At 43.3% G+C, this 20,262-nt stretch overlaps 1 protein-coding gene across 3 annotated transcripts in view; it reads left to right on the top strand.

The window, feature by feature from the left end:
* The window catches only part of LOC129829259 (uncharacterized), a 97,507-nt gene extending 82,041 nt beyond the window's left edge, over positions 1-15,466 (top strand). For 2 of the 3 annotated variants that reach the window (XM_055890965.1, XM_055890963.1), the window contains exons 11-17: positions 5,200-5,243; positions 11,601-11,794; positions 12,110-12,207; positions 13,153-13,310; positions 14,228-14,372; positions 14,648-14,791; positions 15,059-15,466. In XM_055890965.1, the coding sequence (XP_055746940.1) occupies positions 5,200-5,243; positions 11,601-11,794; positions 12,110-12,207; positions 13,153-13,310; positions 14,228-14,372; positions 14,648-14,791; positions 15,059-15,325 (1,050 nt within the window). In that variant the 3' untranslated portion in view covers positions 15,326-15,466. The remainder of the gene's footprint in view (positions 1-5,199; positions 5,244-11,600; positions 11,795-12,109; positions 12,208-13,152; positions 13,311-14,227; positions 14,373-14,647; positions 14,792-15,058) is intronic. The other variant, XM_055890964.1, reaches the window with a different exon arrangement.
* Positions 15,467-20,262: the final 4,796 nt, after the last annotated feature.

The raw sequence follows: 20,262 nt of genomic DNA, 5'->3' as shown, positions 1-20,262 counted from the left end.
GGTGTTAAAAATAGATGCTGACAAGGGTCCTGGACAGATGGACGGATGCTGATCTCCTAAAATAGAGGGGTAGTAACCACTCCATTCTGACTGACAGACAGAAGGGTGCCCATTTTTACACTGGGAGCAACAGGATATAGCCCCCTTTCCTCTACTGGATAAGACTGAACTAGGGGGTTCTACTGCACCTCTTTCCCTGACAGTGTCATTCTCCTTTTCTCTTTTACCTGGACTTTGGCCTAGTCAGTCAGTTGTTCCTTACATTTTTCTCCTGTTTCTTCATTTCTTTTTGTTTATCTCTCCGGGGCAAGTGACGCAATCGAGAGTGCTTTTTGGAATATTTGCTCAAGAAGATTGTCCTCTGTTGACCCTTTACATTGTGTGTGTTTATATGAGCCCAAGGACGTATGTGTGTGTGAGAGCCTGTGCCCTTTTTACCTCTTAATTTCCACCCTTTGCACCCATCTGTTTCATGCTGGCTGTCCTTTCACACCTCTGCAAGTGTCGCGCACCATCTGCGAGCGTGTCATTGTGTGTGTGTGTGTGTGTGTTTTGGTGTGAGTGTGTGTACGTATCTGTCACCCGCAGTTACGCCACTGGTCAAAAGTTGGCCAATTGGATCAGAGCCATTTCTGGAGGCAACGTGGCATGCTGTTTTAGCTGGGCAGAAGGGGGACAGAAGGCCGGCTGTTTAGGGATCAGTTTGAGAGATTCTACTGTGTTCTCCCGATAGGACTCGAAAGACTATCAAACCTCCCGGAGGATCAATTCAATCAGCATCTGATCCAACAAGTGTTAACTGATCACCTGTGGATGGTGTACCTTGGGAATACAGTGAGTGGCAGTGAAGGAATCGTCCAATCGGCACATGTTTCTTAGATGACCTGTCCGATCATCCATTATTAAAGCCCTGGCACTTTGGGTTTTGCCTGTGAGGTGTTGATCAGATTCCGGATTACCTGATGTGTGTGTGTGTGTGTAGAGGATATAGCTTGATGATCTCTGGCCCCGTGGCTGTCTGCTTCCTGTGCCGGTCTTCTTGGAACTGTCACTCAACTGCTTGGCCCTCAGTCTCTCTATTGTCCCTAGGAGCTACCAACACAGACTGACAGACCCTTTTTTCAATTTTTTTCTCGGCCATGCTGTACTGTGTAACTCTCTGAACGAAAGAAGACATTTTGCGAAGAAAGACAAGACGTTCTGACTCTTTTCAGTGTGTACCTTTCTCCGTGTCCACGCTAACTGACTGCCTAAACTGAGGCAATTGGCCTCTAGTCCCGTGCTGCCTACTGTGTTCCATCACCCCCAGGGGTCATGATTGGTGTCAACAGCCTGCACTCGGCAGGGCGCCTGCGCTCACGATCCCTGTGCTCGGTCCGCTATGGGCGAGACTTCCGTATGATTGACCCATTCCGCTACCCCCGAACCCCCCGCTCGCGCTCCCTGAAGCCCCTTATGTTCCCAGACCTGCTGGGCAAGGCCCAGGATGGACAGAACCACCCACAGGCCCGCAAGAGGAAGAAGGTACAATGTGCCACCCGGGTAAGACTGCAACTAACATAGCCCAACCTGGTGTGGACCATGTTTCACTGTTCAACACTTACTTTGGTTGTGTTTGCATGGGTTAAAGTGAGTGGGGTTGGGTTTTAAGCATTCAGAATCATAGGGTTTTCTTATTTCTGATTACATTGTGCATTGCTGTCATGTCAACATAATGTAAAATGCCATGCCTAGGACTTTATATACTGTAAGTGTGTGGAATTTAGGGAACTAGACAATCATAGACAATCATAGACAATGCAACCTTGGACCAAATGTGGTTGTGAATCATTTGTTAGTTGAGTACATTGCAGATTAGGTGTTCACCAGGCTGACAGGCCCTTCCGTAACCTAGGCTACTGCATGATGTGTATAGTAACCGGTGCTAACACCAGCCCTCAAGGCTAACTCTCATTTGCTGCCCTGGTGCCGTGTGACGCTGACGTAGCTCGTAGGTGAAGGTGACGAACATCCATCCTGATCTGAATGAGGCCAGTTGCTCCTAATGGCACTGATTACGCCTCTCCCCCCACTCCTCACCCTCTCTCTCCCCCCCTCCTCACCTCCTCTTCTGGTTCTGACAGGTCCTCCCCATACGTTTCACTTATTCCACCATTAACTCCCCCCTCATCTTCATTACGTTAGACTCCCTTCCACAGTCTCCTTGGCAGTCAGGACCAGTGTAATGTGTTTATCAGCATCAGTCTCTCTTAGCTTGATCTCATTCCAACATACTACTACAGTAATTATGTATACTTCCCTAATGAAGATATAGCCTTTTCGGTAAGAAGGCGTATTTTGGACCCTGGGTTTGAGATAATCTATCTTGCTAGCTAATGGAGTTTGGATGAACAGTACTGTATTCTGAGATATACATAGACACAGTGAGCTCCAAAAGTATTGGGAAAGTGACACATTTCTTGTTGTTTTGGCTCTGTAGTCCAGCACTTTGGATTTGAAATGATTCAGTGACTACGAGGTGAAAGGGCAGACTGTCAGATTTAATTTTCAGCCATATCGGGTGAACGGTTTAGAAATTACTGCACTTTTATACATAGTCCCTCCATTTTAGGGGACCAGAAGTATTTGGACAAATTCACTTATATGTATATTAAAGCAGTCAAAAGTTAAGTATTTGGTCCCATATTCCTAGCACACAATGATTACATCAAGCTTGTGGCTCTACAAATGTGTTGGATGCATTTGCTGTTTGTTTTGGTTGTGTTTCTGATCATTTTGTGCCCAATAGAAATGAATGGTAAATAATGTATTGTGCCATTTTGGAGTTACTTTTATTATAAATAAGAATTTAAAATGTTTCTAAATATTTCTACATTAATGTGGATGCTATCATGATTACAGTCCTAAATGAATCGTGAATAATGATGAGTGATGCACAAATATCATACACCCAAGGCATGCTAACCTGTCACCATTCCAATAACAGGGGAGGTTATCATTTTTTGGGGGAGTATGATATCTGTAACTTTCTCACTAATCGTTATTCACAATTCATTCAGGATTATTCGTAATCATGGTATTATCCACATTTGTGTAGAAGTGTTTACAAAAAGTGGTGTAATTTCTAAACGGTTCATCCGATATGGATGAAAATACCCTCAAATTAAAGCTGACAGTCTGCACCTTAAAATCGTAGTCAGTGTATCATTTCAAATCCAAAGTGTTGGAGTACAGAGCCAAAACAACAAATAATGTGTCACTGTCCCAATAGTTTTGGAGCTCACTGTAAACAGTATGTCTGAGATATGAGATATACAGCTTACTTTTATGTTGTGCTTTTGGTTCAATTTGCCTGGTTTTCCAATCAGAAACAAATAAACAGGAATTGTAATTACATTTAAGTGTATATGTGTAGAAACCAATAATTGACTAAAACATAACCATGAATCCCAAGTTAATGAGATTTCTCAATGAGCCACCATGGTCGTAGTCACTGTTGCTACTAGCAACAGCAAATCAATCCATCTGTTTTTCAGGTTCACAAATTCACCCCCAGATTTTATGTTGAAGAATTTTGTGCTACAAAAGATTGCATGTAAATGAGGCTTTGGAATGTGCCAACGCCAGCTTCCCACAAAGATGGCCCGTATCTGCGCTGAATATTAATATTCATGAAGCTTGGAACACAGTTTGATTTTCAATTTGATACAGTTTGTCTCCATAGCAATGGGAAATTTGAGTCAGCCCAGAACCGAAAATCTACATGGTCTGGCTGCTCATGAATACTCATAAACTCTGACATTCAAGTATTTCAGTTAGGGACCGTTTAATAGGGAACTTAGAACACTTGTTTTATTGGACACACTGCATCAAACACATTGTTCATTTCAATGGGTTTGACTGAGAAACCACACCGCAATATTATTTCTAGAATAGTTGGTGAAATCCAACGCCAACAGACAATCAACTCGAATGATTCAATTTAATTGAACATCATCCATATCCGTTTCTTAATCAGACAGAATGTATTAATAAATAAAGCCAACACTGATTTAAAATGGCAGATAAGACCTACTACCCATGACAGCCATTTGTCCTGTCTTTCTATCAACACTGGTGTTAGAAGTGGGATCCGAACCCACTATGTATTGATAATGGTGTCCTGTCTCCTTAATCTGTACACCATTGTATATTTTCCCCGAATTCAGAGGATGTGGGAGGGACAGTAGTGGTGATGATGTACTTCCTGCTAGAGTCCTCTCCATCATGTCAGCTGTCACAGTTGTCCATCAGTCCCATCCCTACCAGGCTTTGATATGAATTTACCATCAGGGGCTGATAGCTCTGCACTCCACTACCTCTACAGTCCTTTCACAGAACCTCAGTGCTAAACGGTTGATCATATTCCGCTGGCATATCCCATTGTCACTAAAGGGGCTGGATTTGAATAGGAATGTCTAAATCGCTTGGCTGTCACAGGAGATTTATGGGAGAGCGAAGCGAAATGCAGACACTCTCCAAAAGCCTGTTGAATTTATCAATGAGGATGCACACAGAAACACTTGCTTTTTCTTAAAAATCCTATTTTGCCTGCTGCGTAATTCCATAGACTCACTTTAATTGAGCATGCAGTGCTCAAACTTAATTTTGCCCCATGAAAAAGAGGATTCTTGAAAGGAAGGAGCCAAAACTATTGATTGATTGATGGTTAACTGGCTTTACGACTAAATAGTTTATTGATTGATGGATTCAGCCATTAGTTTCTACCAGGTGAATCTGTGTACTATTTGTCATTATTATCTAACGGGTATATTATTTGGCATCTTTGGCATTATTTGGCATCTTGCCATCTTTGTGTAATGCATGTATCACTAGCCACTTTAAACTGTGCCACTTTGTGTTTACATACCCTACATTACTCATCTCATATGTATATACTGTACTCTATACCATCTACTGCATCTTGCCTATGCCGTTCTGTACCATCACTCATTCATATATCTTTATGTACATATTCTTTATCCCTTTACACTTGTGTGTATAAGGTAGTAGTTGTGGAATTGTTAGGTTAGATTACTTGTTGGTTATTACTGCATTGTCGGAACTAGAAGCACAAGCATTTCGCTACACTCGCATTAACATCTGCTAACATGTGACAAATAAAATTTGATTTGACATTACTCTGTTTTTCTTCCACAGGCCCTGTACAACTCAATCAAGAATGAGAAGCTTCAATGGACAATGTGAGTTCCACTTCAATGCCTGCATGCCTTGTTATCTACAGTACCAGTTTGGACACACCTACTCATTCAAGGCTTTTTCTTTATGTTGACTATTTTCTACATTGTAGAATAATAGTGGATACATCAAAACTATGAAATAACACATATGGAATCATGTAGTAACCAAAAAAGTGTTAAACAAATCTAAATATATTTTAGACTTTAGATTCTTCAAAGTTTCCATCCCTACCTTTTCACAGCACAACTGATTGGCTCAAACGCATTAAGAAGGAAAGAAAATCCACAATACAAGGCACACCTGTTAATTAAAATTCATTCCAGGTGACTACCTCATGAAGCTGGTTGAGAGAATGCCAAGAGTGTGCAAAACTGTCATCAAGGCAAAGGGTGGCTACTTTGAATAATCTCAAATATAACACTTTTTTGGTTACTACATGATTCCATATGTATTATATCATAGTTCTGATGTCTTCACTATTATTCTGCAATGTAGAAAATAGTCCAAATAAAGAAAAACCGTAGAATGAGTAGGTGTGTCCAAACTTTTGTCTGGTACTCTACATACAGTATTTGTGCATTTAGGTGTATTTTGAGTGTGTGAATGGGTATGTGTGTGTTCTGACACACACACACACACACACACACACACACACACACACACACACACACACACACACACACAGTTCACCCAGAGTCCACACGCACTCAAATAGTATTTGGACAGTGAAGAGTATTGATAGATTTGTTAGCATCCTTATTAATGATGTGCATGTTGTCGAGTTGTGGTGGAAACATTTGTGTGTCAAGGGTTGCTATTCTGGATCTCAGCCCACTGTGATTCAGAGATGCCAATTCAGTTGCTGGCTTTCCAAGCTTTGTTGCCATAGTTACAGCACCATGGCTACAGCTCCATAGCTACCGTTCTGCTCTTGCCTCTGTGTTCCAGCGCAAGCATAAACACGCACTTCTGAACACACACACTCGCGCACATGCACACACCTATCATTCCATTAATATGGGTCCTTGTTGCATCCTGTACAAAGGTATGACCACAGCCTCCCACTAACTTCCTCAAAATAGCAGCAATCCTGGAGCAGCTGACTGAAATGTGGTCAAAGAAACAGGTCTGGGAACAGATCTACAAAGGGAGAGGCAATCCAGTTCAAACATTTCCATAGAAACAGACTGCCAATTAAAATACATGGCCAAGATGCCGGGGACATGAGGCCGATGATAGAGTAGTCATTTTTAGAAACATCCATACAGATACTGTAGTAGGCACATAAACCCTTGAATACATGCATGCATAAACTATCACCATTGAACATGTGTACATGTGGTCACACAAACACAGATATATTTTCTGCACCACTAGATAGCCGACAGAGAGAGACAGCGCACATACCCACTCTTGCCAATGCAGGTGGATGCGCCCACATGTTCTGCGCACACGCACACTCAAACACACACACACGTCCTCATTCAGCGCGGGTGTGTGCGTGGGCGTGGGGAGAAGCTCTGGGGGTTCAGAGAGAAATGAGGGTGGGCATCATGTTACCCATAAAAAGAGAAAGAGAGAGAGGGAGGGATAGAGAGAGAAAAGAGAGAATGAGGGAAACATAGAAAATAATGAAAGGGAATAGAGAGGAAGTAGAGAGAGAATACAGAAGGAGAGAGAGAGGGAGAGAGAGAGAGAGAGAGAGGGGGAGAGAGAGGGATAGAAAGGGAGAGAGAGAGATAGAAGGAAGGAGGGAGAGAGAGGAATAACAATATAATAGAACAGGAAATAGAGAGAAAGGGAAACAAGGTCCATCTTCTTTATTATTCTTTTATTCTGCTAATCTTGCTCTCCTCCCTTATTGACTCAAATTTAGGGTGGCAAGGGGAGAGTATATTACTGGAAACTTTAAGTTTACCAGTAAATTAACAGAATTTTGGAAACTTTCAAGGAATATACGGAATTTTAGTGGCCTTTTTAGGCACTTCAGATTATGTCTGTAATTAACTCTAGCCCTCTGTGTGGTCTTATCACGTGTAAAATATATATTTTTCAATCTAATAAGATTATATAAAACAATATAGAATGACAAAACTGTAAAACATTATCCTAAATATAAACCATCAACACCACTGGTGTTTAATATGAGGGTTTCAGCATGAATTATCCTTTATATACTTGACACACTTTTGTTTATTTAACTAGGCAAGTCAGTTAAGAACAAATTCTTATTTACAATGACAGCCTAAGGTTGTTAACTGCCTTGTTCTGGGGCAGAACAACAGATTTTTACCTTCTCAGCTCGGGGGATTCGATCCAGCAACCTTTCAGTTACTGGCCCAACACTCTAACCACTAGGCTACACGCCTTACTATGTCAATATGTCTGGCGTCAGTTGTGAAAAAATACAATAGTTGGAAGAGCTTCAGAGTTCATTGAAAATATGCCATTGTTGATTAAATTTTTTTAAATTAAAGCTGCAATATATAACTTTTAGAGCAACCCAACCAAATTCACATAGAAATGTGAGTAATAGATCATCATTCTCATTGAAAGCAAGTTTAAGAAGTGGTATATCTGTTCTATTTGTGCTATTTCTATGCATATGGTTCTTAAGTTTTTTGTGTCTTACTTTCAGTTTTGTACACCAGCTTCAAACAGCTGAAAATATAATATTTTGGTAATTGAAAATATATTTCACAGCAGTTTTAGATGGTACAATGATCTCGACATTCTCTATGCTTGTATTGTCACATAAACTGAAATTAAGCAAACTGTTAGAATTTTTGCAACCACGAAATGGTGGAGAGATTTCTGCATAGTGCACCTTTAATTAGGCTATTTTCTCTATAATCATCCTGTCTTCCATTGTATCCTCTCCTGCTGGCTCCTATCACCTGTTAGAAGAAGGAATAAGAAGAACCCATTTCACTGGCATTAGAATATAGACACCACCAGGCTTCTGAAAAACATTCTCATAATAATACCAATATACCAGTCCAATGAATTAAATGATTTATTTATTCATTTATTTATAAGGGACCATGCAAATAGCACCTACATCAGTAGCTCATTTGCATAATGATGATTTTGATAGATTTTGGTTACGATAATGATTATTTTGAGGACTAAAATAAAAGCTGAACCATTTCCATGGATGAAATGCTTTCTATCATCACAGTAATGTATGTCAGGCGTTGTGATTACTTCTGCTCTGCATTGGGTGCCCTATTTCACCTGACCACAACAGTATACAGGAACACTGATACTGTATTTTGTCACACGTCATATGGGTTTTAATGGGAAAGTGTCATAGGTGTGACAAGACTATTGTGTCCACGTTAGCTACTGGTGCAGCAATGTCATCACACATCCCAGCCTGCCGTGCAGGTCTGCCAGCCCAGCCCCAGACCTAATCAACCTGTTCCCTCTCTTCCCCCTACACATCACCACCCCATCCTCCTCTCCTCTCCTTCTATCTCACCTATCCCCTCTTTATTATGGCTCCTACCTCCTATATCAGCTTTGTCTTTCTAGGCTTTTGTTTTCTGTCTATCTTGCTCGCTCCCCCATTTCCGTCCATCCCCTCTCACGCTCTCTCTCTCTCTCCCTTTACTTTGTCACAGTGTATAGTGAGATTCACGCAGGCCAGCAGTTACCAGGCAACAGGCTAGAACTCTGAGACACATGCTCACCAGCTCTCACTAGCTCTCCATCCTGCTCTCTCTCTCACTCATATAGAGATAACTGTTGTTGTGTACTGCTGGTTATTCATATCTTAATCTCAAAGGTTTCCAAGGGAGTCCATTTTGATGGTGGTTTGCACGTCTGTTTGGTGAACTTTTACACAGGTCAAACTGAGGTAACAAGTGTAGTCCTTGTTTTAAACTGGGTTTGACTGATATTTGGTTGATTAACTGACTAGTATTGGGAAACATTATAGGAAAGGTTCAGCTCTTAAAATGAGCTATCCTCTTAACTGCTGCGTCAGGTCCAGATTATCCCACATGTAAAAATATGTTAGCAGCAGCCCAATCATGTTTGTAGGATTATCATATAAGTAAGGGGGGGTGTGGTGTAAATGGTTTATACTAAGTACAGTATCTTCATCTTGAGCGGAACTAGAGTGATAATTATTTGAACCTGCCGCAAAATTCCAAACTACACTCACCGGCCAGTTTATTTGGTACACCCATCTAGTACCAGGTCCAACCACCCTTTGCCTCCAGAACAGCCTAAATTCTTCAAGGCATGGATTTTACAAGTCAGAAATGTTCCACAGGGAAGTTGGTCCATGCTGAGGCGGATGGCATCATGCAGTTGCTGCAGATTGGACGGCAGTACACCACTGCCACCAGCCTGTACCGTTGACACCAGGCAGGATGGGTCCATGGACTCATGCTGCTTATGCCAAATCCTGACTCTGCCATCAGCATGACACAACAGGAACCGGGATCTGTCGGACCAGGCAATGTTTTTCCACTTCTCAAATGTCCAGTGTTGGTGATCCAATGTCCAGTGTTGGTGGCCCACTGGAGCCGCTTCTTCTTGTTTTAACTGATAAGAGTCGAACATAGTGGACGAGTTGTGCGTTCAAAGATGCCGTTCTGCACACCACTGTTGTGCTGCGCCGTTATTTGTCTCTTTGTGGCCCGCCTGTTGGCTTGAACAAATCTTGCCATTCTCCTTTGACCTCTCTCATCAACAAGCTGTTTTTGCTCACAGGGCAGCCGCTGACTGGATGTTTTTTGTTTGTCGCACCATTCTCAGGAAACCCGAGATACTGTTGTGCGTAGAAAGCCCAGGACGGCAGCCGTTTCTAAGCTACTGGATCCGGCGTGTCTGGCACCGACGATCATTTCACGCTCGAAGTCGCTTAGGTCACTCATTTTGCCCATTGTAACGTTCAATTAAACAGTAACTGGATGCCTCGATGCTTATCCAATGACATGGTACATTTTTGTTGTTGTTGATTTCACGTTGAATTCACGTTAGTTGACAACTCAACCAAATGTATATCAAAACTAGACGTTAAACTGATGTCTGTGCCCAGTGGGACCTAACGTGACATCGTTGAACTAACTCCTCTATAATAACACTCAGTTCGAGAGTTTAGAGAGCTGATCCTCAGCTGCTAAGCTCTCGTTAAGAGAAATGGCTCCTCATGGCTGCTCTGATGGGGTATGTAACAGAGAGCTGAAACGATCTCCAAATCCTAGACATAGTAGGAAGCCAAGGTTTGAATACATTTAGTAGGCAGTGCCAAGAGATTTTCCTGACCTTGTGACATGAAGAAGAAAAACTCTGGGCCCTATAATTATAGCCTATGTATAACTACGAACAGAGTTTTTCCTTTCAGGCCACGTGATCAGGAAAACCTCCTGGCTCTATGTACAGTATAGACCAGTGGAGGTGTCACTTACTTCAGTCGGAGGACATGCTCTTTGTAATGACTGTAATGGAATGATATTAAACACATGGGATGGCATCAAACACATGGAAGCCATGTGTTTGATACCTTTCCACTCATTCTCTTTCAACCATTACAATAAGCCACCCTTCTTCCACCAGCCTTGACTGGTATAGGGATGACAATCAACTGTATACTAAGATACAGATACAGTTATATTAACAGCGTGCACTAATAACCACAGACAATGTATAGTTTTCTAATAACACATCAATTGTAACCCGTTCATTTGTTTTGTTTGAGCTAGTTTCGTATTTGGGAAAGTACTACTTTTCACCATTTTGGAGGGGTTCCTCTCACAAACATTGGGGAAACATGCCACTGAAAAATTCAGTGACAAGTCTGAAATTTATCTCAGAGATAGGAAGTCCCTAGTGGAACAGAATGCCGTTGTTTTTCACCTCAAAGCTGCCATGCGATCGATCGTGTCGCTCTCCTGCTGCGGTGTGTTTTGATCAAGGAGAGTGGACTGGTTCTCTAGAGACCAGGAGGAAATCACAAAGAAATGGTGGAGGGAAGGAGGGAGGGAAGAGCGGAAGACAGCAAATTAAGGCTTTGAAGAGGAAGAAACACTATCATTCACTCAGGTTCCCCCTAGGTAGAATTGTGCTTTGTAAATATGTTATATAACCAAGGCTATACCCACACACTTCACTTTAGACATGTTGGTAGATGACAAAATGCACATTATAACCGGAAGAGGGACTTTGAATAGGCCTATGTGTTCTGCCATTGAAACTACTCTCTCTCATCCTATCTTATAATGGACAGTCACAGAGTGAGATGGATGGAAAGTGATTGGTTGAATGGGATTGGTTGATGTCTTGCCAATGGAGGGGTGGTAAAATAGTAACCAGGTTTCTCACCCTTCTGTTTCTTGTCGCTATAGCGACGAGGAGGAGATGCGGAAGTCTTTCTCAGAGCTGGGGGACACCAGCCAGGCAGACTCCACCTCTAAACCCATGAAGAGCATGGCCAGCGGCGGGAAACCCCTAGTGGCCATGGCCCAGCCCTCAGGAGCCCTGCTGTACAAGAACGGCTTCCTGGTGCGCAAGGTGCACGCCGACTCAGACGGCAAAAGAAGTACGTGCCAAAACCATATACATACATTTATAGCTCATTGGTAAAAAAAAAAATACAAATATTGACCCCTATAAGTCATCATAGAATGTGTCAAACCTCCTATCCCCTCCCTATCCTCATCGCTGTTTATTTGTTAATCCTACTCATTTAGTCTTTTGCAGCAGCTACAGTATACTTCTTGTGGTCCACATACAGAAAATCGTATAATTCCTACCACTTAGTATGAAGCAATGTATTGAGGTCTGATAGGTCTGATGTTAGTATGGACATTTGAAGCTGACCTGAGTTTTGACCTAACTATTCTCCTGGTCACAGCACCGCGTGGGAAAAGAGGATGGAAGACGTTCTATGGCATTCTGAAAGGGCTGATTCTCTACCTACAGAAGGTGAGCAGCTCCTGCCGACGGGAGCAGGTGTGACGAAACTTCTGCCACTTCTGTCCCACTTTATGATCTCACAAGACTTTCACTGTTCCACACCACAGAACATGGCAAAATGTTCTGAAAAGTCTCAAAAAGACTTCCAAGTCCAATCACTTTTTACTTTTTACAGTTTCTACACCAAAGAAAACCCCCCAAAAGATTGCTAAGATTATCCCACTTTGTTACATACCCATATACAATAACATTTGTGATACACGTATACCAATATTTGATTAACACACACTGAAATACTAAAACTGCTCATATAGATGCACTCTCCAACCATGCGGATGGATTTTCATACTCTGTTGAGTGTGGATATTATCAGAATGAGATAATTCACAAAGGTTGAGTCTTTTGTTCAGTGCCTTCAGACTACAGTCCTCAGACCTGGCACTGCCCTCTATGCCCGTATAGACCAGTGGTCCTGGCTTTTGTTACGGGCAGCCCTGTCAGCTTCTTGGGCTTGTGTTCCGCTAAATTTGAACGGAAGCAAGGATCCCGTCCAGAGATGTTACCATTGCGACGCAGCTGTGCCAATGATTTATGTACTGTATGTCTATGGACAGTGGTCTCTGGTCCAACAGTCCTTTCCCTAGTATGGTTTGTTTTGTAACATCCCAACAACAAGTCATCCTGCAGAAAGAGAGGTCGGGACACAGTTATCTACTAGAGTGTCCTGATTCAATCATCCACAATCCAGTTACAATCAATTGCTTTGTTTTATGATTGATGACATTTCACACCATAACATCCATTGCCAACTTACTGATGCTTAACATTCTCACATTACAACCAAATTAGATTATCGGTACTTAAAGAACCATCTGGGCATTGAATACGCTACCCTGCGGTTAGAAGAACTGATGCGATGGTCAATATTGACATAATGATGTATTCACACTTTATGCTGATTGTCATTGTTTGACCATGCAGGGAGAGTACCGGCCAGATAAGCAGCTGTCGGACGAAGATCTGAAGAACGCTGTGTCCATCCACCACTCTCTGGCCATGAGGGCTGCCGACTACAGCAAGAGACCCAATGTGTTCTACCTCCGCACCGCCGACTGGAGGGTCTACCTCTTCCAGGCACCGTGAGTCCCATCCCTCACTTCACTGTTCTTGTCTCATCCGTTCTTAACACACCTCAAAGACTGACGTATACCTTGCTTTCTCACACTCCTGTAAGATCGAGCCATCTCTCGTTTTTACGAGTTCGGTTCACACACTTTCAATTGAATGCTAGAGGGTTCATTCTTTGGCTTGGAGCTATATCCTGCACCTTATTTTTAATTGCACAGCACACATCCACCTTGGTCAATAAACCTGGGCTTGAATTTGCAAGGTCGCCCTCCTCTTGTCTCCTTGTTTGAGCACTACCTGTCTCGCCCCAGTCTCTCCCCTTCTCACCAGCCAAATAATGGCTGTTGCTGCCTCCTGCTGTGTGTGTGTGCGTGCTTGTGTTTGGGAGGAGGAGGGAAGTGGGGGGGGGGTGTAAATTCAGGATGCAGAGGCACATGACGTGGCCACATGTCCCAGTCCCCCAGGAGGACCGGCTCTTCTCCAGTTGCAGCCTGCATTTGTCCCAGATACCTTCCTCTCTCTCCCTCTCTCTCTTCCCCTTGTATCTTTCTCTCTCCCTCTCTCTCGCTCTCCCTCCTTCTGTCTCTCTCTCCCTCCCTTTCTCTCTTTTCTCTCTCTCTCTCTCTCTCCCTCCCTCCCTCCGTACTTCTGTCTCTCTCCTTTCTCAGCCAGTGTCCAGGGAGTTGTGGCAGAGCTGTCTGAGCAAAGCAGCATTTTTTTGTATTCAGCAGCCGTGATGATAATCACTAAGATGTCTTAGTTAGCTCTGTGCGGTGGGGATTGAAATGTGTGTGTGTGGGAGGAGGGGTGTGTGTGTAGTGTGTGTGTGTGTGTTGTGTATATGCATGCGTGCAAGTCCATCCTTGGTTTGTGTTTGTGCAACATGATCTCACAAACTCACTGTGCGTGTGTGCTTTGTCCACCATAGAAGCACAGAGCAGATGCAGTCATGGATCACACGCATCAATACGGTATCAGCCATGTTCTCGGCACCACCTTTCCCTGCAGCCATTGGTTCACAGAAGAAATTTGCCCGACCGCTGCTGCCAAGCTCCACCTCCAAACTGTCACAGGTACCCTCCTTTACACCATATCATCATATCACCAATCAAATTGATCATACCATATCACCACCACGATTTTAAAAATTCCTGAAGGCACTCTTTAAAATTAATGAATAAATGTGATTATTTTAAACGTCCACAAGGACAAAACTCAGTCAGGCCTAGAGAGTTGACATGAGTGATGATGATGTGCTGGGAGAAAATGCATGGCCGTCTATCTTCCCATCACCCTGGTCAGGTGACATGGGTGGTGAACTCTGAACTCTGAGTATCTGTGCCTACAGGAGGAGCAGGTCCAGTCCCATGAGACTCGGTTCCGGGCCATCTCCACTGAACTGGCTGAGCTGCGCTCATATCCTCCAGACCGAAAGGTCAAAGGCCGCGAGCTGGAGGAGTACCGCCAGCGAGACGAGTACCTGGAGTTTGAGGTGAGCCCGAGACGACAGTGTGTGAACTTTTAAAAGGCAACAGAAAGGAAAAGAAAGAAATTGGAATTTAGTCGAGCGTTAAGTAATTATGCAGCACTGCATTTCTGTCTCATTCACTTCCTCTGCTTCCCCTCTTTGCGTTTCTTGCCTTTTCTCACTCTCCCTCTTGTCTCCTGTGCTCTATCACCACCTGTTTCAATCTCTCTCCCTTCCCTCCTCTCCGTCTTTCTCCTTCTGCCTCCATCCCCTCCCTCTTCTGTCATGTAGAAAACACGCTACGGTACCTACGCCATGCTGCTGCGGACCAAGATCCGCTGCGGCGAGGATGACCTGTCCGTATTCGAGGTTCAGATCCTGGAGGACAACGGGCTGCAGCGCGCCCATTCCAGCCCCACGCTGCAGGACTTTAGCCAGGCAAGCCAGGCGTCCCAGGGCAGCAGCACCAAGGAGCTGGTGGGCTGCAGTGGCATGGGAAAAGGCTCCAAGCACACCGAGGGCCAGAGATACAGCTACCGCCAGGCCGTCAAGAAGTGAGGCAGGGCGGGGCGCCGGGTGGTGATGACGTGGCAGGTTTGTCTCCCTGCGCAAGTTTTTATTTGAAATCCAGTGGAGGGGGCTTATAAGAGCTTGAAAAGGAGAGGGGTGAGAGTGTACTGTATACACCATGCCCCCCCCCCCCCCCATGGCGCCCCCACCCGGCACCCCCGATCTCCTCGGCCAATAGGGGAGGTGCAGCGGTGCAGATCCTATGACTGGCCAATGCCAGCGGTGCGTTGGGGCAGGAGGGAGGGAGGAGCGTTGGAGAGGTCATGTAGCTTGGAAAGAAGGTATTCCAGAGAAGGCTTGCTGCATACGTTAATAGACGGTACCATACCGTATGGTAAGACAGAGGTTCCTCCCGTAAGCAGTAACGCCGCCGTACAAGGACTCCCATCCAGCATCTTTTTCTTTCCTTTTCTTTCAGAGCACCTCTCCCACAAACCCCTCCAGCCTTTTTTCTTGAAATGTTTTCCTCTGATTTGGGACCAAACATGTTTACACGTTTGACACATTAAGTCTCAGATGACTGTGCTATTGATTTGAACACGTGTTACAGTACTGTAATAATGTAGTAACAGGAGCTAGATCCTCGACTCATTGCATTGCCGTTCCCTTTTTTTCCACGACATCTGGGTGTGTCCACATTCCATGAGGGAGCCTAACGACCAGGGTACTTGCAGCTCCTGAACGCTTCTTTGGGGCAAATGTGATGGCAACAAGGTGGCTCTAGTGGATCAGAATGGCAGTGCACTACACACCCGGATCCGCAATGGAGGCTCAGTTGCAGCTCTCCCTCCTGGCCCAAGTCAGGGCGAGAGACTGTGCTCTCATGACTTCAGACCACTCCAATCTCTGCCCCCTCTCTCTCTGCTCCCCTGTTCTCACATTCTCTGTCTCAGAGAGGGGGTAACTGTGGCTCCCCTCTCTATCATCTATTCCAAATGGGTTGTCAGAGTGGTTGATGTCATTTGAGCCACACTAGTTTACTACTGTACAGCTACACACGAGTTTAAAAAATGTAATTGTACTTAATCCTCTCAGCAAGAGAGGTCCATGGTTTCTTAATTGCTTTTCCTTAAAGGGGCAATCTGCGATTAACATATATGCCCATTGGTTCTTGAAGAATAAAACTATCGATGCCTCATGAGCTTAGTTCAACCCAAAATATAAACTTGTTTAACTCCTTTGTTTGTAAACAATGTAATTGTAAACAAACATGGTATAGCCTCAAAACGTCAGCCCCATCCCTCAGCTGTTTACCAAATCAGTGGTAGGGTAACCGCTATGTTATTGTTCAAAACTGCAGATTACCCCTTTAATAACAGTTGTTAACCCTCCTACCTAGCCAGTTGCTTTAGCTTTGTCTTGCAGCAGGCTTCTTTTTACTACTCTGTGCGTGAATGTTGTTTTTTCTCAGCATGCCTGCATCGAGCTCTGCCTTTTTCTTCTTATTGGGGGAAAAAAATGTTTGGGTTATGTTGTCTTTGTACTAATCCTGTTGTATTGACATGTCTTCCCTGTTACTCCCTGTGTAATCACTCGTTTATAAGACCTGTTTTAACACTCACCAGGCAGACCCTGAATGTACTTGTTTTTTCAATATTTGTACAGCATTTTACAATAACCTGTTGATGTTGGACATTCTCCCCCTCCTCCTGTGTACTGTTACAAGTGTCAATATACATAAGTGTTATTATAGTAAACCTATGGCATATGTTTTCTAATAACCTGCCAAGTACTATATTATGCTTATATTGTATGATACATTATATATGTCGTTTTACAATATATCCTGGTGAATATGCACAAAATAAACATACAGAGTTGGTATTATACATTCCCTGTATTTAAATGTCCTGAAAGTGATCTATGATAATCATGTGTTTTTACATAGTATTCTGTATGTAAAGGGTCAACAAAGGCACCAGCACAATCTTGAGTATTGTCTAAATGCCTATGTATCTATCAAACAATGATGCGATTGAGAAAGGACATCTAGCGAGGTGGGACAATACCATAATCAAATTCCCATCATTATTTCAACTCCCTGGCCTGAAGTATTCTGAAGAGAGTGAGAGGGGCATTCTTCTTTAAATTGGTAGCATGATTCACTTTGAAGGTATTTGTTGATGTTGTCACAGAGTAATGTTTTGCTGTTGTTGCTACCTGAAAAACCGACATATGGAATAACGTAGTGGGTGTATGTGTAAAATGTGTGAAATGCGTGAGGAGGGCCTTGTAGGCTATAGACGGGGGAAGCAGCAAGACATTTACTGACAGAATATGTATGGAAGCATATCCATACCATATCCTCAGTCAATGTAAAGAAAAATAATCAACACAGCTATTTCATGACATACCTTCAGTTTCAAGCTACTCAGGCTTTCAAATGTCGACCTTGAACAGCTGTAATGCCAGCATCGTACCAGCAGAGAGAGCTGTTTAGCAGGACATTCAGTTACCTTTCAGCCATAACATTGCTGCACCTGCACTGCACAAGCTTTTTAGGGTGGCACATTGGCAGTCTCTGGAAATGGAGTACTGCTGAGCTATGTGTGATCGGTGACTGAGAGTTCTGTGTGTGTGTGTGTGTGTGTGTGTGTGTGTGTGTGTGTGTGTGTGTGTGTGTGTGTGTGTGTGCGTGTGCGTGTGCGTGTGCGTGTGCGTGTGCATCCGAGGAGATGTGTTTCTGTTCTGCTGTAAGTTTGTGAATGTCATTGAATGCAGCAAGCTGCGAACTGGCTGACCTGCTGTTCTACTAAGAAGCCTATTTAAGGAATGTGGCTGAGGATAATGGTTGAGCCAGTGCATTCATGTGATGTTTTAAAACAGGAACGGTTTATCCAGCTGTGTCCATTACCTTTACTTACCTTGCTGGAAATGTTTTTTTTGTACAATTTTAGCACAGATAATTGAATGTTAGGTCTAAGTTTAGCATGGTGAATATTGCCTCGTCTTTTCCTATCTCACCTCAGTCATTTTCACATTTTTCTCCTTCCTTTTCCATGATCTCTTCTCTTCTCCACTCCAGTCTCCTCTGCTCATGCTTTCTTTCCCTCTCTATTCCCCCCTCCACTCCTCCTCCTCCTTTCTCGCATCACTTCACTTTCCCTCTGTCACTGATATTGTCAGTTTGTTCTGCCCTCTGTCTCCGTCATCATCTCACTAATCTTTTAGGAAGCTGCCTTTATCAGATAACTGTATGTGTATATTGTTACTATAGCTGATGATATATACCTTTAATTGTATTGTAACGATGTTACAGCTGCGATATTACTGCTTGGTACTTGTATTTATTGATAGTGTTTGACACTGGTGGCATATGTGGCCATGGTAGTCTACCACAGAATGACATGTCCCCTCGGACATTGGAGGGAACGGGGTAAGGACTGAGGGCCTTTAACATACAAAGGGACATTGTGTAGTTCAATCAACAGGTGAACAACTGAAAATCTCATCTCTCACACACTATTTGTTCATTTCATAGGGTCTATGCAATACATGCCCTGTTTCCTGTGTCCCAGGCACTAACCATGAGGGAGAGAGGCACAGACAGATTAATACGGTATAGAATCTGTTATAAAGCAGTATGATAGCCGGGACTAGCTTCAGCTTCAACCTCAGCGAGCTCTCTATGCCCACTCTGCCACCCCGCCCCCTCTGACATCATCACAGAGCAGCTGCAGGGTCTCCATGGCACTGGTTTGCATTGAAACCACTAGCTCCCTCCGAGTGTTCGCTCTATGATACTGAAATGAAAGCCTAGGTGTTACTGTATGTTCAGCCCATTCCCAGCCAGCACTTCTGAATGTGACATGTGTATATATATATATATATAAACAGCATGAGATAATATTATTATGGTCTGCTTTCCTTTGTATTATGTTTAGTGTATTTAATGAAAGGTTAATATACAGAACAACATTTTTGTCCTTCAGTTCATTGTCATGTATTTTGTTTTATAACGCTGAATAAAGTCAATGTATTTAATGCTGTTTTATGCTGATGTGTTGTAGACACCACACCAACGCTTTCAAAACTGTGATATAATACACTACAGTGGGGTTCTGACTCATTTCAGTTTTCTTAGACTGCTGCCAATGAGAGACATTTCAATTGTTTTTCCTAGGATTGTTTTCCTCATTTTAGCTGCACACGTGTCCACCACCTGTTAAAACCTCACCTCTGTAAGAACACATTGTTTGTATATGAGCGTTTCTTTTGGGAAGCATAGAGGACAAATAAAAGTGTTTCAAAAAGTGACTAATGTCTTTGCATTTCTTTCTTTTGTCAAATATCAAAGTCAAACTATGTAAAATAATATACGACCACACATGGAGCCAGACTGTTTGCACCTGTCATTTCAAAAGGGAATTGAACATTGATTCGAAACTGGGTGGTTCGAGCCCTGAATGCTGATTGGCTGACAGCCATGGTATATCAGACCGTATACCATGGATATGATAAAACAATTACTTGTACTGCTCTAATTACGTTGGTAACCAGTTTATAATAGCAATAAGGCACCTCAGGGGTTTGTGATATATGGCCAATATAACACAGCTAAGGGATATATGTCCAGGCACTCCGCGTTGCATCATATATTGGCCATATACCACACCTCCTCGGGTCTTATTGCTTAAGTATAAAGTGCGTAAGACATGATCATGATGCCATCAGTATCCTTCACAGCTGTGTGTGTGTGTGTGTGTGTGTGTGTGTGTGTGTGTGTGTGTGTGTGTGTGTGTGTGTGTGTGTGTGTGTGTGTGTGTGTGTGTGTGTGTGTGTGTGTGTGTGTGTGTGTGTGTGTGTGTGTGTGTGTGTGTGTGTGTGTGTGTGTGTGTGTGTGTGTGTGTGTGTGTGTGTCTGTGTCTGTGTGTGCGTGTGCGTGTGTGTGTGCGTGTATGTGTGTGTCCGTCACAGACCTTTTA

Source organism: Salvelinus fontinalis, chromosome 30 (assembly GCF_029448725.1).
Source record: "Salvelinus fontinalis isolate EN_2023a chromosome 30, ASM2944872v1, whole genome shotgun sequence".
In the NCBI taxonomy this organism is placed as follows: Eukaryota; Metazoa; Chordata; class Actinopteri; order Salmoniformes; family Salmonidae; genus Salvelinus; species Salvelinus fontinalis.
This window is presented reverse-complemented; position numbering and strand designations above follow the sequence as displayed.